Raw genomic sequence first — 26,895 nt, forward strand, 5'->3', positions numbered from 1 at the left:
AGCTCAAAAAGCTCTTTTTGCGACAGGTCTGCTTTGGTTAGCCGGCGCAAATTTTTTAAGCTCTTCACCTTGCTTGCTGAGCAAGGCCCGCTTGGCGTGCAGGTTCTGGGAGAGCTTGAGGATTGACACCCCCTCCCTCTCTCTCTCCTGCCCACCCACTAGCTGTGGGGCGGCTCCAAGGATTTGGGTATATGCGATTTTTATGTTTAGGCCGAACCTTTGGAACCGAGCCCCCATATAAGGTGTGATTGTACTGTAGTGTGTTTTAAAACTTCTGGGGAGGTGTGAAGTGAGGGGGGGGGAGAGAGCTCAGTTTGTGCGACACACCATCTTCCCCACCAGCCCTTCCTAGCCCACCGCTATGATAATGGTCCAAGGCACCTTAAGCAGGATGTGCTCCAGGAGGAAGGCAGAGCACTACCATTAAAAGCACAGATCACAGAGGAAGCAGTGTTGGATCCCAAAACTGGGATCTCCAATTCAGTAATTCTAAGAAAGAAGCACTTATGGAATCATAGAATCGTAGAGTTGGGGTCCCGAGGGTCATCTAGTTCAACCCCAGATTGGACTAGGTTTACATCTGGAAAACTTCGTATTTGAAAACGCTTCATAAAAGGTGTTATTTGAAGACGACACCTTATCTGCATTACAACTTGTGGTTTACTGGACTTGTGCAATGCTTATTGATCAGGTAATGAGCAATCTGACGAGTCTGGTTTTCTTAGCTTCAGGGTATATTGTGGAAGCAGTGTAATTGCAGCTGTATTTCCTGGTAGTTGCATTTGTGTCTGAGGCAATTTTTATAATGCACAACAAGACCAAGAATTATGTTTTGGGTGTGATAATTTTTCTTGGGGGTAACCAGAGGAGCTGGCTCAAGATTTAGGATTCATTCTATTTATCATTAAGAGAAGCTTAATTCCTCTTGGGTCCTTTTTTTTTTAATGATCAGCATTTCAAGCTTTGAAACATATTGAATGGGGGGGGGAGAGAATGAATGCACCATTAATAAGATCAATATGGGACTTCCAATTCCTGTAGCGAGCATGGAAAGTCGCTCAAATGGAGCTACTGGGGGACAGCGGGGGGTAGCATCCCCCTTAAAGTTGTAAGTGGGACAGGGAGAAGGGGAGGGAAGGGGAGGGGGTTAAATATGCTCTCTGTTCCTGTTTTTGAAAATGCAAATAAAAATTTAAAACAAAAAATAGAATAAAACAAACCCTTCTGCTTGGCCTAAAAAACTGCACGCACACACACACAAACAGTTTAGATACATTTTTATTTAACAATATTACCGTATATAAATAGGATAAAATACCTTTATATAATATTTCACATTCTGACAGTCAAATGAACCAAAAAGAGGCAAGCCTACAAGTGTCTGCAAAAAAAACCCCAAAGAAACCAACCACCAACATTCCTCCTGTAAAAGACAAAAGCACAGAGAAATAAAGCAGAGGATTTGTGGAGGGGATAAGCACATCCCCATCAGAAGAAGGAAAACAGGGGTGGGAGTGGGGTCTGTGAGTGGAGGAAGATGTCACAGGGACATTAAAGGGGCTCACAAGTTCTCATTGATACAGACATGCCGATGAGCACAAAGGTTGTATTGCCAGCTTTAGATATTGTGAATGCGGGACTTTTCTGTCAACCTAAGCTACCCCTCCAAACATACAGAGCTGTTACCAGAAAGAATTGGGGGGGGGCTGAGAAAGGTTGGAAAGGGATGGCTAAGAGTCTGATTTGATACTTGGCAAGTCTAGAGGCAGTTAAGGAATGTAGAAGCACTTCCTTCTGGGAGCCCATGCTAGCAAGCGGGGCAAGGAGTCCCCCTCAGATACATGTGGCAGAACATCCCAAAAGATATGCCCTGGGACCCCCTCTTTGAAATAACAGAGGGGAGTTAGGAGGACGTCAGCCTTAGAGCTCCTGAAACGTTAAATCTCATACTTCTGCTAAGCAACCAGTACCCGTTAAGCAAAGGGTCTTTTAAATGGGGGGGGGGGTGAGTTGACCCGTGTTCCCCAGTTCTTCTGTCCCCAACTCCACATAGCCAGCCTTCCAAATCTCCACTCAAATCATCACAACCGCCTCGCAAGTGAGTGCCTGTCTTCCACTCCAGAGACACTGCTTTGTGTCAGTGTCTCTCTTTAGCCCCAAAGAATGCAGAATCCGGACTTGGACCCAGCTCCAACCCCTGTGATATCCAGCTTCCTCACACAACCCCTCTGGATCCACCTTCCCCATCCCGTGAGAGGTGTGCAAGGACTCCCTTGATGCTGGCCCAGCTACCACTGGGATTGTGGGGAGGTGGGCCAAGGTCACCTGGCTCAGGTGTGACGCGCAACACACCTCCAGCTCCACCTGGCTTACTGGTGCGTGCGCGCTGTGTGCCAGGCAATCAGGCCAGCCAACCATGGAAAAGGACACACTTTGGCCGGACTAGGCCTAGCATATGGAGCACACACTCCTCTTAGTAACAGCTACAGCACCCCAAACTAATCCTGCTCAACTCCAGGCCAACTCGGGGTTTTCACCAGCAAATACACCCGCACCGCTAACTACCCCTACCGCAACTCCACTGCATACCAAACTGCCTTTTGTTACCTGCTGCTCCCCATACCTTTGCTACCTGTGTGCAACTGAACTAAGACCCACAGGCTTCCCTTTGGGCAGGAGAGACTCTCTCTCACTTACACCTCAGCCCCTTGGAGGAACCGGCTGTTTCTGTGTTGATGCTCTGTATCCCTGAGCAGCCCTTTTCTAATATGGATGGGTCACGGCCGTCTTTAAACTCCCCCAAAGAGAAAACTAATAAGCCATTAAATTAAAAAAAAAAGGTATCGAACTTAAAGTTGTCCATAATGTTGTCATCTAATGACTAAAACCAGGATGTGAATCCTTCCTATTCTGGGTAACTTTAAATGAGTGCCAGTTCTCAGGGGTGCAACTGTGGTGCCTTTGCAACAGAAACACCAACACTTTGTTTGACTTATACCCAAGACTGAATCTTGCAAGAATGTGTGGACTGCTGGGACACTGAACCCACCCAGTACCTGAAATGCACTGACATGAGAAGCAATCCCAGAACAGTGCGCAACTATCCAGAGTGCACACAACGGGCCTTATATATTAGAAGTGTTGTTGGCTGCTGCAGGTGTGTGTGTGTGTGTGTGTGTGTGTGTGTGTGTGTGTGTGTGGAGTCTAGGATAAACTGTTCATTTCCAGTTCCCTTTGGTAGGCAGGATGCAAGGAATTGTGGCCACCAACCAAACAACTGAATTTAGCTGGAATCAGGGCATGTCAGTGACATTTCAATGAAACAGGGACCCCCCCTTGAGCCCCCTCCCCCAATTTTCTTTATTAATTAATTACCGTTGCATGGCCACTCGTTGCCCCACATACCCATTCTGCTTCTGTCCTGCTTCCCCCAAGGTCAAAACACTGAGTAAGTTCAAACACACACACACACACACACCCTTTTTTAGGTATCAAAACCCAAAACTTCCCATCAAAATGGCAGGCATGTTCAATTTAGGGGTCAGCTGCGGTTAAAAGGCGATTGTTAGGTCAGGAAAAAATACTGTTTCCTTTGGGGAGGGGTGTGTGTGTCTTGACAGCAGAGGAACGGGAAGAGGGGGGCAAAAAATCTTTCCCTGCAACCCCCCTCAACTCAATAAGCTTCTCCCACTATGTGGTTTCAGATGCCTGGACTCTGAATCCAAGAGCGTTTGGGGCAGATGGGATCAGGGAATATACCAGAAGAGGCAGCAAAACAGTATAAATGAGCAGCTTTCAAAAAATACACCTTTTTTTTTTTTTAAAAAAAAAAAAGCTAATCAGCCTAGCGCAAAGGGCTCCTCACGCACTCTCTTCTGTCAGAGAGGAAGTGACAGCACAGGTGGCGAAGGGGACCCTGAAGTGGAATCACGTAAAGAGATCAGGCATCGTACCTAAGCTAGCAGCTGCTCAGTGACTCAGGCCCAGATCTCAAAGCATACATCAATCTGAATCAAGGCTGGACCACTTCAGGCTGTGGTGGGGGGGCTCAACGTGGTTGAAATTTCCTCCTTCCAAAAAAACCCCAAAACAAATAAACCCCAAAACACACCCACGTGCGTTCATATGGAAAGCTAACAGAATCTTTATTCTCACCCTCTCGCTTTCTGAGTCCTGATAATGCCTTTGTAAGCACGAGCTTTCAGTCATATGAGTCCCCTTCTGCAACTGAAAGTGGGACCACTGCCTTGGGAACGGGGACTCCAGTGGGAGTGTTTGAGGGGACAGAAGATAAACAGGAGCCTCACAACAGCAGGGACTCAAACAGCTGCATGAGCTGGGCACTGCAATGGCTGGGCACCCAGGCCAGCCTCCGCTCCTTTACAACCCCTTTAAGTTCCCAGGAGGCCAAATGTCCTGCTTCCATATCCATCTATTCAGGTGCTCTTCCTCCAAAATGAAGGAAGGCTTAAAAAAAGAAAAAGGGAAAAAAAAACACCCCCCAAAAAAGTTCAGTAGGATTTGTGAAATAAAACCTAAACAAACAAAAAAATGCATTTGCCTTCATGGTCTTCCAAATTTTTCTGTGGCAAATGGTTTGCTCTGCTTCGGGAACATGAAGATAAATGCTCTGATCTTCTCTGCTTATCAAGAACCGCACAGTAGCAGGTGAACTTTGCATCCTTTTCTGCCAGCAACGCAAGAAATAGGGCAACGTCACAAGGACAGGCAGCAACATGCATCCATTTCTGCGCAGGAAACTGGGTTACAAGAGGAAGCGGCTTCTCCTGCTGGCAGGGATTTCCCCTGCATGGAAGCGAGACAAGGGCAGCTGTTTCCAGGGCAGGATGGCAGGCCTTGCCCCCACCCCCTTGCAGAAGCGCCATTTAGGGACATTCAGCATAGCTGTCCTTGAGTCTTCTTGGCTCTCGAGCTGCTTCTGTGAGCAAAGTGCCCCTGGATCCCAGTTTTCTTGGCTGGCCGGGGGGAGGGCGAGATCTCCAACCCACCCCTATGAAAACCCACTCAACATTATACACTTGGCACTAAGGATGGGTCTCTGCACCACCACATTGCCGGATGTCTGTGTGGTGAACAGGGACGCAGATTGGGGAAAGCTGCTCACTTCACTGCACTTAGGAACCTGGGCATTTGCCAAATGCAATACGCAGCACCGGATCCATCTCATGGATAAGGAAGCCAGGATGGTGGAACAGGGGTGCATAATCCAGGTAATTTTGATTCAACATGCCTGCCTTCTTTCTTTTTTTAACCCACGCTATTTGGCACTCTTTCCTGTCTCTTCCCTCTCCCCGCTACAAAAACGCCGCTGCTCTGAGAGTAGAACGAGCCTTGCACGACTTTCTATACACATCTGGGAATAAGAAAAACCACCGGGCAGATCTGAGGGGTAAAACCACCTTCCGAAACCATCAGCTGAGCGTCTCCTTCCGCGCCACGGTTCCTTCCCAGCTAAAAGCTGCCCTCTGTTTGCTCAAAACCACCGCCACAGAGATATAGATACATTTCTTTTTAAAAAAAATGCACAAATGCAAACCTTTTATACGGAAAAGGAAGTGTGAGACATGAGGCTTGGTTACTGTCCTAAATCAGGCAAGCTGGGAGAGGGTTTCCTCTGGGGGGTGAGGGGGGGCTTGCCCGTGCTCAGTTCCATCCTGACAGCACAGGCGCCTATGCGTCCTCAGAGCCAGCCAACATGCCCTTGTCCACCAGGTGGGCCTTTAGCGTGTTGAAGATGTTCACCTGCTGATCCGGTCGCAGAGTTAGCAGCTGCTGGATCAGCTTGCTCGGATTAGGACCCCTGGAGTGAGAAAAAAAAAAGAATAAGGCAATCACCTCACCTCACCAGGCTGGGAACGTTTGGAAAGGGAGGCTTCCCAAAGACCAGGGTTTCCTATACTTGGGTCGCCAGCTGGACTACAACTCCCATCATCCCTGACCACTGGTACTGCTAGCTAGGGATGATGGGAGTTGTAGTCCATAAACAGCTGGATGCCCAGGATTGGAAAACCCTGCTGTAGACCCACGCCTTGTTTAGTTTTGTTACTAGGATTAATGGCTAAGGCGAGTCTTCCTTTCAATGCCACCGTCAGGCTCTCCTTTGATGCTGAGCGAGGGATCCCTTTGATCCCAGCCTCACATTCTCTCCACCCTCCTAAACTCTGAACTGAGAACACAAGGATTATTAGAGGTGGTGTGGGGAAATTGCACTGTCAGAATATTTGATTCGCCGTCCCAGAGTCAACTGAGGTTTGGCTAAACAAGACCCTTTTGATATAGTCATTTGTAACTTTCATAAGCAATAATAGCGTATTATATAAACCTCCAATGACTCATGCATAGCTCTGGAGGGGTATTTGCCTTCCTCCTGATGGATATTTCTTTTGCCTAGCCTAGACCTGTTTCTGACTGCTCCCTTCCCCAACCAATTAATTCTCTTCCTAATGGCTTCTGTTCTGATTTCACTCTCACCCACCACTCCACATTAATTTCCTAATATCGATGATGTTGTAAACAACTTCTGTACTCTGTTCAGTCAGAGCTGTGTTTTGTTCTCCTTTTAATGATCTGTACATCTCTTTGCCTTTTTACAGCTGCGTTTTCAAAAGCCGATAAACATATACTTTCAGGAAAAAGAGAACCCAAGGATTGATGGTGCGATCCGCAAGCAAACCAAACCATCATCTCACCTGATAAAGCTTGCAATGTAGACATTCACAAAGGTGGCCATCAAGTACTGGCAGTCGAACCGATCCATGATGCCTCCATGCCCTGGGATGGTGTTGGCAAAGTCCTGCACAATCGAGAGGGGGAAAGTAGAGTTTGTATATGCCCTGGCAGGTGGAGGGGATTCCTGATCCAAACCCACCTGCCCTCTTGACACTGACACGAGGAAACAGGGAAGAGGAAAAGATCATCACTAATTTCCACCCCCATTAGCCCCTTACCAAACAAAGAGTCCTCACTCAGTCTGTTCACACCCCACTGGAAGTTATGGAATCTAAATTGTTTCACTTCTTGTTTACTTACCCAGACATTAAGGAGAAGGATTTCTGTTTTTGAAATAAAGCTTCTATATTTTATATAAACATTTGATTTTTTTTAAAAAACAAAACCTGTAAATTGACATATACAGTACAGTAAAAACTATTTAAAGTTTTGTAAACTGTACATTTTTATCACTGCAAGACATTTCAAAGTCTAGATAATAAAAGTGGGGTATAATATAATATCTAAATAACTATCCCATTAGAGTTTTAATTACTTTAAAAATAATACTTTACATGTTTTTAGCTTTTTTTGTATTTTATCTGTGTTGTTTTAATTTGTGTCTGGGGAAAAGGCAGGATACAGAGAAATACAAATATATTCCAGGAAATGTTTTATTAGAACTGATGTGGGTTCGATAGACCTGCCATCTTGACCATGCTCTTTCCAGTTGTGCCATACCTTGATCTTGAAAGCTCTTTTAAATCCGCTGGCAAAAAACCCTCCGAAGGGACCGATGAGAGAGGCGAAAGTAGAGAGTGCAATGCTGTGGATCTGGAAGGGGTACATCCGAACTGTTTTCTAGAAAAAGGAGAGGGGGGGGGGTCATTGTCATTTCAAGAAGCTCTGCCACGCCAGCAGAGGCGAACTGGAAAACGGCTCTGCAAACCCTGCCTATTATACTTGCAGCCTTACGACTGACTTTAAGAACATAAGGATAGCCTGCTGAATCGGGCCAATGGCCTATCTAGTCCAGCATCCTGTTCTTCTCATCAACCAGTTACTCCGGATGCAGGATTCAAGCACAACAGCACTCTCCTCCTCCTGCGATATCCAGCAACAGGCCTTCAGAAGCATGAGCAGAGCCCTCTCCTCCATGAATTTGCCCAGTCCTCTTTGAAAGCTACCCAAGTTGGTTGGTGTCAGGGGGTTGTTGCGACTACTCTAGAGTAACGACGCTCCGCATTCTTGTCTTTAGACAGTTTTATTTAGTGCAGTCTATTTACAGTGAAACTGGTGTGTAGAACATGTCTGCTCAGTCCGATGCAGAATCCGGCAATGGACCGCCCCTAGACTTCTTCCAGCATAAGAGTCTCGGGACGGCAAATCTCCTTCCCCTCCTTCTCCTGCGTAATTCCGGAACCGGGGGAAAAAAGGGTCTACGCTCCATGTTTTCCTTCTCCCCCCTTTCCCCCTCGCTCTCTTCCTCCCTCACGTGTAGCAGGGGCTCTTCTGTGTTGCCAGAGCCCTGGACCTCTCTTTCCCCTTCCTCACTGGACTCCTCCCCATCCTCGCTGGCACTGCTGCTAGTGGAGGAGCTGCTCCTGATGAGGGGAGGAGGATCCCTATATTCTCTTCCCCTTACATCCGGCATCAGTGCCTCCTGTGGAAGGGGGTTCCCTAGTTTAACGATGCGTGAAGAAACATTTTCCTTCATCTGTCCTGAATCACCCAACATTCAGCTTCCTTGGGTGTCCACAAGTTCAGGAGGGTTGTTCTTCTTTTCTGGCCCGTACCATTTTTGGACTGCAATTGTGTAGGGGGAGGAAGCACTACTGTATATATATATGTGCTCCCCACAAATCCTCCCCCCCCCCAGACCTCCCCTTCCCACAACGTCCACAAGTAGCAAAACGCAGAGGCAGAACATTTCTCTCAAACGTCCTCATTTTCTCAATGAAAGAGCTCGCATTTGTAGGGTAGATTCAGACCATCCCTCGCTTGCCCTGGTACAGTCCGAGGAAAGCCGTGCTTGATTCTGCTGAACGTATAAGCTGGTTAACTGTCAATCATCGCACACACCTGCTTTAGTAAAACAGTGTGGCACAATGGTTAGGTGGTTGGACTAGGACCTTGTCGACCAGGGTTCAAATCCCCACTTGTCCATAAACCTCAGGGGGCCCAGTCACTGCCTCTCAGCCTGTCCTACCTCAGAGGGTTGTTGTGCGGAATTTAATGAGAGGGAGAACCGCCTTGAGCTCCCTGGAGAAAAAAAGTGGGATATAAATGAATTAAAGATAATAAGAAATCACGCACCAGCACATAGTTATCAACTATGGAACTCTCTCCCACAAGTGGCAGTGTTGACTACTAACCTAGATGGCTTTAAAAGAGAGTTAGACAGATTCATGGACAAGAGGGCTATCAATGACTACTAGGCTAGGATGCTGGAACCAGCAATGCTTATGAATACCAGTTGCTGGAAAACACAGGAGGGGAGAGTGTCCTTGTGCTCAAATCCTGGCTTATAGGTATCTGGTTGGCCACCATGAGAACAAGATGCTGGACTGGCTGGGCCTTTGGCCTGATCCAGCAAGCTCTTATGTTCTCAGAAGTTTTCCAAACCTGAACGCTCTGACCCGGATTGCCTACCCAGCCGATGACAGACTGAAGCACCAAGGGGATGTTGTATTCGTGCAGCTGGAAGAGCTCGGGGGGCTCACAGTCCACAGTGAAGCTGTTGCTGTCGTTGTTAAACTCCACGGGGCACACGAAACATCTGTATCCAGACATCACATACGACAGCTGGGTTGGCAGAGAGGGAAACGGAAGAGGCAAAAGGTGAGTCACTGCCAAGGGACTCTGATATGAATCACAGCAGAGTTGGAAGGTGCTCTCAAGGGCCATCTAGTCCAAGCCCCTGCAAGCAGGAATCAGAGCTAGAGAAACCTCTGTTTGAAAACTTCCAGTGAAGGTGAGTCCACCAGCAACCAATGAAGTCTGTTCCATTGCCAAATCACTCTTCCCAGCAGAATATTCTTAAAGGTTATTTAGAATCTCCTTTCTTGTCACTTGAATCCACTGGTTCAGGACCTACCCTCTGGAGCAGTAGAAAACAAGCTTGCTCCGTCTTCCATGGACCAGCCCTTCAGATATTTATTTTAAGTGGACCAGTTGGATGGCTAGGAGCCTTGGGAACCAGACATGACAGAAATGTGTGAATTATTCTCATGCTTTGCCTACATTTCTTTCAGGCTCTGAGCCCAAATATTATTGTTGTATTGGATAGCTACTTGATGTTTCAGTTCTGGATTCCTGAACTGAATTATTATCAAAATTGTCGCTCTCTCTTTCCCCCCCCCCCCCACAGCAACTCCAAGTGGCCTACAATATCTGAAGCAAAACAACCACCACCTACATTTAAACATCCTACCCAGCCAAATAGGCAATAGATAGTTAAAAGGCGAAGGCCAGGTCGAAGAGGAAACTTTTTGCCTGGCGCCAGTAGCACCCCCATGGGGAGAGCAGTCCAGAAATGAGGAGTTGCCACTATAAAAGCCCGCTCTCATGTTGTTGCCGCCCCCCAGACCTCCCATGGTGGGAGCATACGGAGAAGGACCTCAGGTGATTATTGTAAATTCACAAAAGGAGGCTACCATTCAGAGAACTTCCTTGGTGGGCTGATGGTGCTCTGTGGGGCAGGCCCCTCGCCCTCAACAGGTCCCAGACTTCCACCATCTATCTCCATCAGGTCGCTTTACGGGTAACACAGCCTCTTGCTCCAAGGCCCAACACAACTTTTGTTCTTAACCAAAAAGGAAAGAAGCAACTTACTAGCAGGCCGAACACCACAGTGGCAAAGAACCCTCCGATAAAGCCTTCCCAGGTCTTCTTTGGGGAGAGCTGCAGATACAGGAAGAGGCAAGAACGTTAAAAGGTAAGAGCTGCAGAAAACAACAGAGACTCCATGAACACATCGGACGGGACAGAAGTCCCAAAACTAAGTTACAGTGAGGGGGGGGAGTATTTGATCCCCTGCTAAATTTGCCCGTTTGCCCTCTGATGAAAAAATGACCTGTCCATAATTTTAATGGTAGGTTTATTGCAGCTGTGAGAGACAGAATCACAACAGGAAAAAACCCCAGAAACCCAGAAGACAAAAGTCAGAGGTGGATTTGCATTATAATGAGGGAAATAAGTATTTGATCCCTTTGCAAAAGATGACTTAGTACTTGGTGGCAAAACCCTCGTTGGCAATTACAGAGGTCAGGCGTTTCTTGTAGGGGGCCACCAGGTTTGCAAACATCTCTCCAAGTCAGTGAGATTTCGAGGCTGATGTGTAAGCACTCAAACCTTCAGCTTCCTCCACAGATTTTCGATGGGATTAAGGTCTGGAGACTGGCTAGGCCACTCCAGAAACTTAATGTGCTTCTTCTAGAAGAAGAAGAAGAAGAAGAAGAAGAAGAAGAAGAAGAAGAAGAAGAAGAAGAAGAAGAAGAAGAAGAAGAAGAAGAAGAAGAAGAGTTTGGATTTGATATCCCGCTTTATCCCTACCCGAAGGAGTCTCAAAGTGGCTAACAATCTCCTTTTCCTTCCTCCCCCACAACAAACACTCTGTGAGGTGAGTGAGGCTGAGAGACTTCAGAGAAGTGTGACTAGACCAAGGTCACCCAGCAGCTGCATGTGGAGGAGCAGAGACACAAACCCGGTTCCCCAGATTACGAGTCTCTTAACCACTACACCACACTGGCCACTTGTTTGCTGCCTTGGCCATGTGTTTTGGGTCATTGTCATGCTGGAATACCCATCCTCGACCCATTTTCAATGCCCTGGCTGAGGGAAGGAGGTGCTCACCCAAGATTTGATGATACATGGTCCCTTCCATCGTCCCTTCGATGCGGTGAAGGTGTTCTGTCCCCTTAGCAGAAAAACACCCCGAAAGCATAATATATGTCCCCCTCCATATTTGACAGTGGAGATGGTGTTCTTGGGGTCATAGGCAGCATTCCTCCTCCTCCAAACACGGCAAGTTGAGTTGATGCCAAAGAGCTTGATTTTGGTCTCATCTGACCACAACACTTTCACTCAGTTCTCCTCTGGGTCATTCAGATGTGCATTGGCAAACTGCAGACCGGCCTGTACATGTGCTGTCTTTAGCAAGGGGACCTTGCGGGCTCTGCAAGATCTCAGTCCTTCATGGCGTAGTGTGTTACCAACTGTTTTCATGGTGACTATGGTCCCAGCTGCCCTGAGATCATTGACAAGTTCCCCCCGTGTAGTTCTGGGCTGCTTCATCACCGTTCTCCTGATCATTGCAACTCCCTCCACGAGATGAGATCTTGCATGGAGCCCCAGACCGAGGGAGGTTGAGTTATTTCGTTTTTCTTCCATTTGCGAATTATTGCACCAACTGTTGTCACCTTCTCACCAAGCTTGGCAATAGTCTTGAAGCCCAGTCCAGCCTTGTGCAGGTCTACAATCTTGTCCCTGACATCCTTGGACAGCTCTTTGCTCTTGGTCATGGTGGCTACTTTGGAATCTGCTGGATGGATTGCTTCTGTCGACAGGTGTCTTTTGTACAGGTACTGTAACGAGCTGGGATTACAGGTAAGACCTCTCCCTTACAGCAGGTGCTTCTAATCTCAGCTCGTTACATGCAGTGAGGATACCAGGTAGACTGACATCTGCCTGGTTGATAGGGGATCAAATGCTTATTTCACTCATTATAATGCACATCAATCTCTGACTTTTGTCTTCTGGGTTTCTGGGGGTTTTCCTGTTGTTATTCTGTCTCTCACAGCTACAATAAACCTACCATTAAAATTATGGACTGGTCATTTTTTTGTTAGAGGGCAAATGGGCAAATTTAGTTGTTGTTGTTTAGTCGTTTAGTTGTGTCCGACTCTTCGTGACCCCATGGACCATTGCACGCCAGGCACTCCTGTCTTCCACTGCCTCCCGCAGTTTGGTCAAACTCATGTTCGTAGCTTCGAGAACACTGTCCAACCATCTCGTCCTCTGTCGTCCCCTTCTCCTAGTGCCCTCAATCTTTCCCAACATCAGGGTCTTTTCCATGGAGTCTTCTCTTCTCATGAGGTGGCCAAAGTATTGGAGCCTCAGCTTCACGATCTGCCCTTCCAGGGAGCACTCAGGGCTGATTTCCTTAAGAATTGATAGGTTTGATCTTCTTGCAGTCCATGGGACTCTCAAGAGTCTCCTCCAACACCATAATTCAAAAGCATCAATTCTTGATGCTTAAAATTTAGTAGGGAAATTTAGTTGAAATTTAGTAGGGAATTGAAATTTAGTAGGGAATCAAATACTTCCCTCCCCCTCGCTGTATAAGCATTGAGGAAGGGCCATAGCTCAGTGGCACATCTGCCTTGCAGACAGAAGGACCCGGGCTCCATCTCCAGGTAGGGATGGGAGAGTCTGCTGCCTGAAACCCCTGGAGAGCTGCTGCCAGCCAGTGCAAACAATAGTGAGCTAGATGGACCAATGGTCTGATGCAGTATAACGCAGCTCTCTACATTCCTGTGCTCTAGTGCACCTGCCAAACACACTCCACCCTCTCACACAGCACTATCAGCCTGGATGCAACCGAGGAGGTGCCTCCCTGGAAGGGCATTCAAACCCAGCTTTTTCCAAGAACAGCTTTTCCCAAGAGTTGTCCATCCATCTCGGGACCAGAACCAACCTTAATCAGCGGAGTGCGTCCAAAGAAGAAGCCAAACATGTAGGCCATGATGTCGTTGCAGATGACGCAGGAAATTGGGACGATAAACCTAGATAGCGGGGAAGGGAAAAAGACCTCGATAAACCACTCAAAGGACCTGCCTGGATTGGAGAGAAGCACACTTGACAACAGCAAGGGGCAGCAGCCCACAGCTGTGGCTCAGACCTAGAGATCTTCTTGCCAGCAGGGAGTTCTAGCTGCTAATTTAGAAATGGCACTCTGGAAGCCTGTCCCCTGACGGGTGGATGGATGCGTTCATTTGAACCAGCAGGCGCCATTTCAATCAGCAAAACTCCCACTCCTAATAGTGCTTTCATAATTTCATTTTATAGAAAGAACTCCTGGTGCAAATTAAGGGCCCAGAGCTTCTCTCGAACCTCAGTTTAAATGAGAATTTACACCCTGCTAAGCAGATATTTCGGCTTTCAGAAACCACAAGTATCATTCAAGTGTATGGATTTTCACACCCCTCCTCGCGGTTGTTTTCAAAGATATTAGCTGCCAAAGCTAGATTTTGCTTTTCTGTGCTAAACACGTCTCTGCATTCTGTGATGAAATTCACATCATGGTTCCGAGAAATATTTGGATGGTTATCATTATCATCAAGGGACTAACTATACATGATGCTAAAAGCTACAGCTGAAAGCTTCTATTTGCCCTGAAAGGAAATTTCCCACTAGTGTCCAGAGGGATTCTCCCCAACCCCTGCAAATACTAGTTTTTGAGGAAAAGTTTTCTCCAGGACTACCGGTACTGCAGGGAGGGTATTCTTAAATTCTCCCTCCATGTTTGCTGCAATCCCAATATTTATTAGCTTGCCTTCCCAACCCCCTTGTTGATGCATTTTTTAAAGGTTGGCATTTCTGAATATCATGCCTAGTTTGGCCTTTAGTTGCTATGTTTTCACTTAAAGGGTGTGAATATTGGTTTGATCTGCAAAAACAACAACAACAAACAGATAATCCTGCCAGTGGCTGCATTTCCTATGCTGATTGACAAGCTACGCTAAATGTATTTTGATAGCCATGTTACAGATGGCTCCCTTGGTAAGTGCCAAAGGCATCCTTATCCTCTGGACAAATGAAATTACAATTTATGCAAAAGTGAGAGCCAGCTGAAAAGACACTGGTTGTGGGAACCTTGATGTGTTATCATTTCATGCTGGCATGGTTTGAATGGTTATTCATTTTTATGGCACCTGGCATAATGAGAGTGATCTCCCTCCAACTGTGAGTGTTTCACTCTGAGATAGCCGTTAGGACAGGTTAGCCAATGGATGGATTTGGGGTGGGGATTCCTGCCAGGCTGAATTATCCCAGAAGATGACCTGGGGAAAAGATGGGACACATGGACCAGGTCTCACATTAGGTGATGGCACTCATTGTCATTTGGGCCTCTCCTAGCTGGACTGAGTTGGAGTAGACAGTGGGCTCCAAGAGGGTCTTGCAGTTTTTCAAACTGCTGGTGGTTTCATTTAGGCCACCAAGCTTGCAATTTGTTAGGGAACGGAGTAGGCAGCCTGTCCTGGATGAGGACAGAAATGGAGACCACACAATTCAGGTTGCAAGGGCATTTTCAGACAAGAAGCTTAAGTCGCCTCTGGGCCTCTCGTGCGCTACTAATTCAGAACTGGTCTTATGCTGGCCTTACAAATCAGATTGAAGCAAGAGCTGAACTTTAAGCCTCATGCAGGAAAATGCCCGAAGCGTACCTGCTTTTTTTGCTGAGCAGAGAGCAGTTCCTGTGCAAGGCCCACTAAGTGGCTGCCTCAATATTTAGAAAGAGCACATGCATGCACAGAAAAGCAGACTGGGATTCCTCCTTTTTGCCTGGTTAATGCCAGGAAAACTCCCCCCAGATCTCACCATGCCAACCCAAAACAGTTGCCCCAAGGCAGGTGGAGCAGTGGGCAGAGGGGGCATGAGCCAGCGGCCCACTGATTCCTGCTCCTACTAGTGAAGCCCCATGCAGGAGGCCTGTCCCCATGCTATGTTCTTTGTCCTTCAAGGCAGCACAGCAGAAAGTCAGTAAGCAGCACCAACTCACCAGATCATTCCTTCAAACAGGTTGTGAATGATGAGGTGGGACTGGGTAACAACTATTAGCAAAGTCACATGGGTCCAGCCAAACTGGAAAGAAAGAACAGCATGCAATCCAGTTTGCAGGGGGCAAAAAACAACATTTCTCAAGAACACACACCAAAATGCTGATTAGAGAAAGAGAGAAAACATCAGGGAATTTGCCACCCCACGTACCACAACGATAGGCACAGCATTAGCAAAAAAGACCACACACACACACGGCAGCTTGTCTCTAGTCTGGAATCAAGGGGGAGCCCCTTCCAAAACCGATCATCGCTTCCCAGGAGGCCCACTGTCCATGCTTTCTTTCTTGCAAACAAAACAAAAAAACCAAAGGTCCACCCACCATTCATTCTCCCATGCAGACCAGATCCGGATATATCTGCATCCTCGGGGTTCTGATCAGCAATTCGGCTGTTGAGAGAGGCCTCATTTTGAACTGGGCAAAGGCGAGGTCTAGAGATCTCGTTGGACCTCCCCCCCCCCCATCCTCCCCAGCCAGCATCATCCCCAGGGATGATGGGAGTTGGAGCCCAGCAACATCGAGGGGGGGGGGCGGGCACCCCCCGGAGCAACATTGGCTCTGTCCACTGAATCCTCCCACGCAACTTGAGACATGGGCAAAGCACTCCATAGCTCCTTCCTCTCCAGCAGAGGCCCAGGGAGAGTCCCCCCTTTAGCTGCCACAGCTGCTCACAGCAATGGCCTGAGCCTTTGGTTTTGCTCAGGGGTTGTGGCAGCTGGTGGTGCTGAAGGGCTGGCCTTGCCAAAGCCACAGTAATAGCTTACAGAAGTGGGAACCTTTGCTGCCCTTTCACAACCTTGTACATTGTGTATTATTAATCTATTTATAAAAACATGTTTGTGCCTCTATGGCATTAAAAAAAAATCAAAATAGTTTACAGTGGTACCTCGGTTTACAAACTCAATCTGTTCCGGAAGTCCGTTCTTAAACCAAAACCGTTCTTAAACTGAAGCGTGTTTTCCCTAATGAGGCCTCCCGCCGCCGGTGCCCTTCCACTGTTTGGATTCCGTTCTTAGACCGAGGTAAAGTTCTCAAACCAAGACACTATTCCCGGTTTTGCGGATTTTGTAAACCAAATTGTTCTTAAACCGGACTCTTCTTAAACCGAGGTGCCACTGTACAGCAATAAAAACACAAAACTGTTTAATAAAAAAACATTTAAATGTTTAAAACAGACACCAATTAACCCATTGCAGAATGATTTATTCTTTAATGGCCTACAAAGGCCTGGCAGAATAGAAAAGTTTTCTGCGGGCGTTCAAAAGTTGGCACAGGAGGAACCTGCTGTATCTCTAGTGGCAGAGGGTTCCACAGGACTAGGCCTGTGACACTAAAGGCTCAGTTCCTTGCTGTTGTCAAATGAGCCTCACCAACTCGGGGAATGACCAGCGATGATCTTGGTGATCAAGCTGGGATATGAGGGTTCAGGGGGTTCCTGAGGTACTCTGGGCCTACGTTGTTATGGGCTTTGTAGCTTAATACAAGGAGTGTAAACCTGGTTCAGTAGTAGATGGGCAGCCAGCGCAGATGCTTCAACCAGGGTCCTGCATGTTATTGGCCAGAAGCTGCGATCAGCAGCCTGGCCACTGCATTCTGCATCCCTTGGAGCTTTCAAACCAAACTCAAGGGAAGCCCAACGTAGAACACATTGCAGTAATCCAGCCCCGGGGTGGTCAGCTCCAAGCCTGAGTTCACCTGGAAACTCATGTGTAATGAATTCATACTTAATCCGTTTGTTTATTAACATATGTTTTCAGGTGTTTAAAAAGATTTAGGCAATTGCAAAATAAACTTTTAAGACTGGCAGGAGTTGTGGGCCTCCCCATTCTTCAATCCGTTGTTCACACACCAAAGAAAATACGTAAAGTGTTTTAAGGAATACCAAAAAAAGAAAAAGGCCTTCTTCAAGCTGGTACCCTCCAATGGCCACGTTGGTAGGGGCTGATGGGAGTTGTAGTCAAAACATCTGGAGGGCATCTGGATGGGGAAGGCCAGTCAAAGGCAAGATAAGAACAGTCTGTTCCTTATCTCTCTCTCTCTCTCTCTCTCCCCCTTCACAAGCTATTAACTCTGAAAAGAGAAAATCTCTCTTACCATGTAGAATTGGAGTCGATAATGCTTTTTGACGAGGCTCAGAACAAACATGCAGAAGCCTGCAGAAACAGATAAAATAATTAAATGAGAACCTGATGTCCCCCCCCCTTCAGTACATCCTGGCCAATCACAGGGCTGGCTTCAGACCAAGTGGGCGACTGGACTAGACTCTGCTTCTATCAAAACATGGCGCCCAATGAGAAAAGGACGCCGTGTCTCCATATTGCCGCCTGGCTCCAGGAATCCTTGAAGAAGCCCCTTCAAGTGCCATTGTCCTGAATGGGAGAGCAGAGTCCCACTTACCTGTTAAGTAGAGGGCAAAGGAAATGAAGCGGTGATATTTGCTAAGGATCCTCAAGGGCTCCTCCCTCTGGACCAAAGTGAAGAAATAATCCGTCACGGTTTCCCCATAAAAGAAGTAGTTCACACAGAGCAGGAAGTACCTAAAAGAATATACAGTACGTTGTCTTTTTCATAGAGGTTCCTAAGGCTCCTTTCATGAGAAATACTTCAACCAAATTTGGAAATTCTTCTTCACCCGGTTGAATGAGCTGATCAAGCTACAGATCGAATCCTGGTGCTGGAAAACACCAGAAAGTTGTCTAGGTCAGGCACGTCCAACTCTCTAGCGACTGCGATCTACTCCAAGTACAGTGGTACCTCGACTTACGAAGGCGATCCGTTCCGCGGCGCTCTTTGGATGTCGAATCCTTCGTAAGTCGAAGCGTCCATTTTGCGCATGCGCAAAGTGCGATTTGCGCATACCGTGCCCCCCGCTTCTGCGCATGCGCAGAACGCACGCGCGCCGAAAATACTTCCGGGTTTGCGGACTTCGTAAGTCGAAACCTTTGGAAGTTGAAGCATTCGTAAGTCGAGGTACCACTGTATAATAAAACTGGCAGTGATCTACCCATTGTCATTGCCCATAGCTGTGGAGCATTTTTTTGGGGGGGGGAGGATTGAGCTGAGTTGTTGAGCTTTTTTAGGGGGAGACACAGGTCAAGAACCACATGGCTCAGCCAACCTCCAGACTTGAGGTAAAGGCAGCTGAGAGCCCAGCTAGACATGGAATTCTCACCAGCCGTTGGAATGAGACACTCAGAGAATGGTTGAGAGAGAAATCAATGGCTAGGGAAGGGAGTGACAGCAGGTGGACAAAAGTGAGTTGCTTGGGGGCGGCCCACCCACGTTTGCAGCACCAGCTGGTGGACTGCAGCCAGGATTTCAGTAGTCCAGCAATGGAAACGCCTGAAAAATCTGCATTTAGCTTTGTGGCATAATAACTTACAGACTTTGGCCAGTGAGAAAAAGATAAGACATAAACTCTGTGTCTCTGGGGGGATAGAGGGTCCAGAAGGCTTTTATGCCATCTGGTGGGGTTTTATTTCCTGTGTTTCAGAATTAGATGCTCAACATTTACCATCCATTAAAGCTTCGGGAACACAGGAGCCTTGATTTATATTGGTTCCTTTTTCTTATTGTTTGCTTTCTACATGGTATGATGTACTGCCCTGCGCTGTTGGGTAACAGTCATAAATTAACAGTTATAAAGGAAAAGGTTAACAACAGCCGCCGCCTTGAGCTGGTTAGAAGAACAGAGCTGCATAGAGATATCCTCATGGAAAAGGGAAAGCAGACTTCAAGAGCTTACTCAGGTAGCTCAAACTCTGATTCCACTTACCAACTTAGGGTTCTGAACCAGGGCAGCTCATAGGAGTGATAAACGTTGTAACCGATGGTGATGATCTCTTGGAAGCACTTGATCTGCACACACATCACCTGAGAGAGACAGACACAGACAGACAGCAGCGGTGGACTTTGGGGTCTCAAATTTCCTACGACACCAACATTTGGCACTCACATACATCTTCTATTTTACATCATAGTTGTGGCGCCCTTGAGGCTCTGCACCCAGTGCAACCAAACCAGTCATGCTCCCCTAAATATGCTTTTGCAGACAGACAGACAGCAAGGGGGCACGAGTTCTAATAAATTTACAGGTCACTTCAAGAGAACAAGAAGCATTCTTGCATATTTTTTTTGTATTTATATATTACATTTATATCCCATGCCATTCCTGCCAAGTTCCTGCCGGAAAAATAAGGGATCGGAGCGGAAGTAGCAGGCCGGAAGTAGCGCTGCAGCCATTTTGGAACTGGGCGGAGCATGCTCAGAAGCGACTTTTGATGCTGCTCTGCCCAGTTCCAAAATGGCCGCCGCACCAGAAGTCGCCCTGCAGCCATTTTGGAACTGGGCAGAGCAGCACCAAAAGTCGCTTCTGAGCATGTTCCGTCCAGTTCCAAAATGGCCGCCGTGCCAGAATAAACCGGGGGGAAACAAAAAAAACCCGTTTTTTCAGCTGGGAACAGCTGGGAAAACGGGGGTTTCCCGGGGAATACAGGAGACTTGGCAGCTATGCTCAATGGATGGCTCTCTGCTTGTGGAATTATCTCCCCAGGGAGGCTTGCCTGGAGCCCTCAGTACATAATTTGAGGCATCAGGCAAAAGCATTCCTCTTTCCCCATGGCCTTTTAAACTCGTGAGGAGGTGGAATCCAGCCCTGCCTTCCGGCAAGATTGAAGCCATTCCCGAACCCCCAGGCCTCCATCGGGAAAAGACCAGAAAGACCACAAAGACTTACGATCATCATCAAGACCATTGGTCCCAGGTAGATGATGATGAAGAAAAAGACGATCATCGCCAGAGTCAGGATGCCTCTCACCCACCAGTTCTTCCATCTGCAGAGGAAGGAAAGCATCAAAAGAGATCAGGGATTCCTTAGCTGTGACTCCTGCACTGCAGGGGGTGGTACTAGATTGGGACCTCTCCAACTCAACAAGTGTTTGAGTCCAGGGTGGATAAAAACCAATGTTTTTTTCAAAAATAAAATAAAATGCGGTAACCAGATTTTATTTACTTATTTAACTCAGATTTTTAAAATAAAATGCTTCTGGAGGAAAAATCTTTCTAAAGATGGTTTTCTACTTAAGTTACATTCTAGTCCAAAGGCTATTCACCAGGAAATAAGGATTTGTTTAAAGTTTTTCATCTGTGCTAAAACTCAGTCTAGTTTTTTGTTTGTTTGTTTTTTAAAAATCGCTTAACCACATCAGTTAACAAACATGGATACATATGCTATAACGTTATTGTTTTAGTTAACTAAATTGTTTAAATTGTTATTAAGGAAATGATTGTTTTTCTCCTTCCAATAAAGTACAGCAGAAAAGTTGGCCATATATAAACAACTAGCTGGCCAGGCCACGCGTTGCTGTGGCTCATGCCTGTGATTCCCCCCACCCTGTCCCGATCCATGACCTACCCTGTCCCCTCCTGCCCCAAACCCACACCCAGGCGAGTCCCCACCTCCATTCGGCCTAGTCTGTAAAGGCGAGTCTCCATTTGGCCTAGTAGCTGCAGTACCAGTCAGGGGCGTACCCAGGATCCAAACTAGGGGGGGGGCAAGAGAGGGGAAGAGAGAGAGAAGGAAGGAGGGAGGGAGGGAAGAGAGAGAAGGAAGGGAGGTAATTTTTTTGGCTTCTGGAGGGGGGCAGCTGCCCCCCTGGGTACGCCCATGGTACCAGTGTAGCCTCTGATAGAGGGCCAAGGTTTTCTAGCTGTGGTACCAGTGTAGCAGCCACTAGAGGGCACTGTGTTGCAACCTCTTCTGCCTTCTATTTCCCAGCTTCCCTGGCTCTCTGAGTTCAGGGTTTCAAACCAGTGGGTTTTACCTGGTTTTCGTGGCACAGGTGTGAGATGTGAGGAATCTAAGCACATGGAAACACTCGGATATCCCCATGTGACGCTGTGGCCAAATTTGAACGCGATCGGGCAAGCGGTTTCGGAGAACGTCACGGCCTAACAAATATGGACCTTCTACATATACAGTAACCCGAAAAGTTTGAAACCCGAACGCAGCGCAAAGTGCCATTTTGCGCATGCGCAGACCGCGTGCGCTGCTTTTGCGCACGCGCGTGCGGCGAAAACACTTCCGGGTTTGCGCAGTTCGTAACCCGAACTGTTCGCAAACCGAGGTGTTCGTAACCCGAGGTACGACTGTATATATATAGATAGATAGATAGATAATTTAATAATTATCTGTCTATGTATTTCTGATAGTATAACCAAAGCAGTAATTTTTGATATAACTGTAAAAACTACTCTGAAAATTTATTATTCCAAAAATGAAACCTTCACCTGATTGTAAATATTAAGAGGATACCAGCAAGGTTGAACCTTTCTGTCAAAAATGATTTAAACCAAGTCTTACTGACTAGTGATTAAATCAAGTCTTACTGATTAAATCAGTTTTCTTTTAAACAATTGTTAAAACCTATATTTATTGCCTATTTTTAGATTATTACTGTTTTTCCTTTATTGTTTTATGTATTGCATATTTATGTGTGCTGGTCAAGAACCGTAATAAATCAATCAAGTCTTACTGACTAGTGATTAAATCAACTCTTACTGACTACTGATTTAAATTGATTTGATTTGAATCAAATCCGCCCTGTTTGAGTCTATGAGAGAGCTTGCAGGGGAAGAAACAGAGGCCCCGCTGTGGAAATTTACTCTTCCCAGAATCGGAAGATCCGCTCCCTGATGGCTTTCAAAGTTTTGGCACATTCCTAGCAAGGGCGAAAGGCAACTGCTATTTCTGGCACCAGGCTGCTTCCTGAGAGAACACAGACACACACACACACACACACACACACACACACACACACACACACACCATTCTCCCTCGGGGTCTCTTGGCAGAAGGTCACGCTCCAGACCCTGCCAGAGAAACAGAGGCCTGCAGAAGACGCCGTTGTGAAACACATACACACACACACATACCAGCAACAGACGCAAGACTGAAACACAACCTGAGAGCAGCGTAACGTAAGAACATAAGGCGAGTCTCCTGGATCAGGCCAGTGGCCCACCTTGCTCAGCATGCTGTCCTCACAGGTGCCCCAAACGGAAACCCCCAAGGAGGAATCCAGGCACAAGAGCAGCCCCCTCCTGTCCTGCGCTTTCCAGTAACTGATATTCAGAAGCCTTGCTGCCTCTGACTGTGGGGACAGAGCACAGCCATTGTGGCCAGTAGCCAACGATAGCAGATAGAGAATAAATAGTACCACTGACAGTCACCTCCCACCCCAAAAAACCTCTTCTTTTTTAAGGTGTCCTCTTTTTTATTTGATTTGTATTTTTCTTTATTTAGTTCTAGACATTTTTTAGTTCCTTTAGTGACTTTTACCATATATAGGAGAAATTTCATAATTTTTGCGTGGCATTCCTTTGGAATGAGATGATGAAAAAGTAGCATTATACTTCATTGCGTTTTGTGCTCACTATACCCCTTCCTGGGAAGCGGGTGGCGCTGTGGTCTAAACCACAAAGCCTAGGGCTTGCTGATCAGAAGGTCGGCGGTTCGAATCCCTGCGACGGGGTGAGCTCCCGTTGCTCGGTCCAACCTAGCAGTTCAAAAGCACGTCAAAGTGTAAGTAGATAAATAGGTACCGCTCTGGTGGGAAGGTAAACAGCGTTTTTGTGTGCTGCTCTGGTTCGCCAGAAGCGGCTTAGTCATGCTGGCCACTTGACCTGGAAGCTGTACGCCCGCTCCCTCGGCCAATAAAGCGAGATGAGCGCCGCAACCCCAGAGTCGTCTGCGACTGGACCTAATGGTCCAGCTTTAGCTATTTATACTCCTTCCTATGCATTACAGTGGTACCTCTACTTACGAATAACTCTACTTACGAATGTTTCTACTGTACTTACGAATGGAGCTCCGTCCGCCATCTTGGATGCGGTTTAGATAGGATTTTATTCTACTTACGAATTTTTAGATAGGGTTGCTTCGACTTACGAATTATTTCTCCCAATGCATTCCTATGGGATTCAACGTACAATTTTTTTCGACTTACAAATGTGCGTTCGGAACGCATTAAATTCTTAAGTAGAGGTACCACTGTATTTCTTTATTGCATTTTTACCCCGCCTCTCCTCCAAGGAGCTCGAGGTGGCGTAAGTGGTTCTCCTCTTCTCCATTTAATCCCAACGACGACCCTGCGAGGCAGTGAGAGGCCCAAGATCACCCAGTAACCTTCAGGGCTCAGTGGGGATTTGAACCCTGGTCTCTCAGGCCCTAGACAGACTCTAACCACTACATCACCCTGTGGTGTCCCTGAGGAAGCACCCAGCCAAAAAAATGTGTCATGCCTGCAACAAATCATATTTCTGGCACCTGGAGTCCGTTCCCACCCCCACCCCCACCCCCTCAAAGCAGGCTGTTCTAATGAAGAAAGCCAAAGAAGGTGGACAGCATCCTTGGAATCATAGAATCATAGAGTTGGAAGAGATCACAAGGGCCATCCAGTCCAACCCCCTGCCAAGCAGGAAACACCATCAAAGCATTCTTGACATATGCCTGTCAAGCCTCTGCTTAAAGGAGGAGACTCCACCACACTCCTTGGTAGCAAATTCCACTGCCAAACAGCTCTTACTGTCAGGAAGTTCTTCCTAATGTTTAGGTGGAATCTTCTTTCTTGTAGCTTGAATCCATTGCTCCGTGTCCGCTTCTCTGGAGCAGCAGAAAACAACCTTATAGAATCATAGAGTTGGAAGAGACCACAAGGGCCATGATGTGTACATTGCCAGTGGTCTTTCCAGGCTGGTCAAGGCAGCCAGAGCTGGACAGTGCTGGGGGGAATTGGAAAATGCCTCTTCATGGGAGGGCATTTGTCTAACACATTGGTAGGCCCGGGGGCCAGATCCGGCCCAATCGCCTTCTCAATCCAGCCCGCAGATGGTCCAGCGTGTTTTTACATGAGTAGAATGTGTCCTTTTATTTAAAATGCACCTCTGGGTTATTTGTGGGGCATAGGAATTCGTTAATTTATTATTTGCTCATTAGTAGACGGGGCAGGGGGTGGGCAGAGAGGTGCCACCATAACCTCTTGGGCCAGCCTTGATGGGACTGGGCACCAAGCAGTATTTGTTGGGGAAGGGCCAGAGCTCAGTGGCACAGCATCTGCCTTGCAAACAGAAGGCCCCTGGTCAACCCCCAGTTGCATCTCCAGGCAGGGTTGGAAGAGATGGCTGCTGGAAACCCTGGAGAGCTGCTGCCAGTCAGTGTAGACAATACTCAGCAAGATGGACCAATGGCCTGTCTCTGTACAAGGCAGCTTCCTATATGCCTGTGCTGTTTGTGGGGGGCCCAGCCTCTCATAACACATGATGGTGGCAAATCTGTAGGATTGGGGAGGTTGGTGGGGTGGGGAGTCCTGGTTGCATACAGGCCCCTGCCATTTTGGCTCCTGCTCCTCGGCAGAGCTATGACACCATAACTATTAGATAAAGCACCCTTTCAGGTCCACCTGGGGGAGGGAGAAATGCTTGTGAGATCACTACTCCACTTGACCACTTCAGTCTCACAGGTGCCCCATGATGCCTGTTCCGCATTTGTAAGAACTTTAATCTTTTAGTGTGGCAGCACTTACACTTTGGAACTCCCTGCCTATTGATATCAGGCAGGCACCTTCTGACAAGCCTACCCAGATGCTAAGAAAGTTGATGTGAGTTTTAAGCTGTTTTCAGTCCATTGAGATTTTAAGTTTTTGAATGTCTTAAATCATTACTGATTCTTCTTACCGATCCTTTTATTATTTTGCCTTACTTTGTAAACAATGCTGAGATTTGTGTTTTTCCCCAATATCAAGCAGTGTATAAAATACATGAAATAAATAAAAAGTGGGCTTTGCTGCAAAACGTCCGAGTGTGTTTTGACATCAGCATTTACCTGGAGGACAGGTTGGAGAGAGCCCTGTTGAGGACCTCTGGGGTGTCATCCACCGGCGCTGCTTGGGCAACTTCTGATTTGCACTCGCTGTCTGACGCCGTTTCTCCATCCAGCTTGCTTTCAAACTCTAACTCCTGCAGGACAAGAGAGGCAAAGGTTTAATGGAAAGAAGCAAGGGGGGTCAGGGTGAAGGGCTTCCATCTGCACACATGACCTGCCTACAGGTAGGTAGACGTGTTGGTTTGCCATAGTCAAAACATAAATTTTTAAAAAAATCCTTCCAGTAGCACCTTAGAGACCATTGCATGTGATATCCTAGTTGGACTGAAGCTGATTTGTGGTGGTGGGTGGGGAATGCATCAAACAGCAGCATTTATCAAGAAGCTATAGGATCAATATGGATTGCAGTCAGTGCCGTGTGAATGCTGCTTTGTGAGAACATAATAGGAGGCCACTGGACCATCTAGTCCAGCATCCTGTTCAGGGTGGATTTGATTTAAATCAAACAACTGATTTAAATCACGATTTAAATCTCTAGTCAGTAAGGCTTGATTTAAATCATAGTTTTCTTGCTGGTATAACTTTAATATGCTGGTAGATGAAGATTTTTAGAATAACAACTTTTCATATTAGTTTTTTTATCCCCAGTTTAATAGGTTAATCATTCATACGGTCTCCTCCCTCATCATCAGGATGTTTATTCGGCTTTACGCCCATCATAAAACACAACTCAACAAAATAAATCAAATAAAACAGCGGACTCGTTCAAGCCACAAATAATATAACACAATTCACAGCTCACAAGGACAAATATTAACAATCAAAAAAGAAAAGTTTAAGATTATGATTAAAAAATTTAGGCACTACGCTAAAATCAATATCTGATGTCATTATAGAAAATTCTTATAACTATAAATAATCTGCTAACATTCCATTCCGTCTCTTGTACGAGAGGACGGCTGTTAGGAATTTAGCAACCTGTAGAGTAATATAATACATTCATACTGTATTTGGACAACTTTTCTGTTGTACTTAGGAAGGAGAAAAATAATCATTACCTTAATAATAACAATTTAAATAGATTTATTCAACTGAAACAACAACATTACAGCATATGTTACAGCATTACAGCATATGTTATTTGCTTAAACAAACATCCATGTTTGTTAAGTAATTTGGCTAAACAAAAACAAAATATATATATTTTAAGAAACTTAAGACTGTCAGCCCAGCCTACACATGAAAAACTTAAATACTGTCCACTCCAAACAATCAGAAAAATATTGTTTCTATTCTATTCACTGAACTTCTTGAAACTTAGCACTGAAGGGGTTGATTCTGTATTCATAGGTTTGTAGAACAATAGGATTAAGGTCTTTTTCTCAACTCTGTTCATGTTATAACATTTTTGCTGTGAAGAAGAGGCATGTGATCTCTGTTGAGT

General features: G+C 46.5%; 1 protein-coding gene across 1 annotated transcript in view; it reads right to left on the minus strand.

The window, feature by feature from the left end:
* Window positions 1-1,260: 1,260 nt before the first annotated feature.
* CDS2 (CDP-diacylglycerol synthase 2) overlaps window positions 1,261-26,895 on the minus strand; it is a 41,109-nt gene continuing 15,474 nt past the window's right edge. The window contains exons 2-13 of the mRNA XM_035119052.3: window positions 25,452-25,585; window positions 20,307-20,403; window positions 19,347-19,444; window positions 17,969-18,108; window positions 17,666-17,724; window positions 15,512-15,594; window positions 13,427-13,514; window positions 10,564-10,632; window positions 9,382-9,534; window positions 7,471-7,590; window positions 6,711-6,814; window positions 1,261-5,821 (exon numbers count right to left, since the gene is read on the minus strand). Coding sequence (XP_034974943.2) covers window positions 5,692-5,821; window positions 6,711-6,814; window positions 7,471-7,590; window positions 9,382-9,534; window positions 10,564-10,632; window positions 13,427-13,514; window positions 15,512-15,594; window positions 17,666-17,724; window positions 17,969-18,108; window positions 19,347-19,444; window positions 20,307-20,403; window positions 25,452-25,585 — 1,275 coding nt within the window. The 3' untranslated portion in view covers window positions 1,261-5,691. The remainder of the gene's footprint in view (window positions 5,822-6,710; window positions 6,815-7,470; window positions 7,591-9,381; window positions 9,535-10,563; window positions 10,633-13,426; window positions 13,515-15,511; window positions 15,595-17,665; window positions 17,725-17,968; window positions 18,109-19,346; window positions 19,445-20,306; window positions 20,404-25,451; window positions 25,586-26,895) is intronic.

The sequence above is a fragment of the Zootoca vivipara genome, chromosome 6 (genome assembly GCF_965207765.1).
Source record: "Zootoca vivipara chromosome 6, rZooViv2.hap1.1, whole genome shotgun sequence".
In the NCBI taxonomy this organism is placed as follows: domain Eukaryota; kingdom Metazoa; phylum Chordata; class Lepidosauria; order Squamata; family Lacertidae; genus Zootoca; species Zootoca vivipara.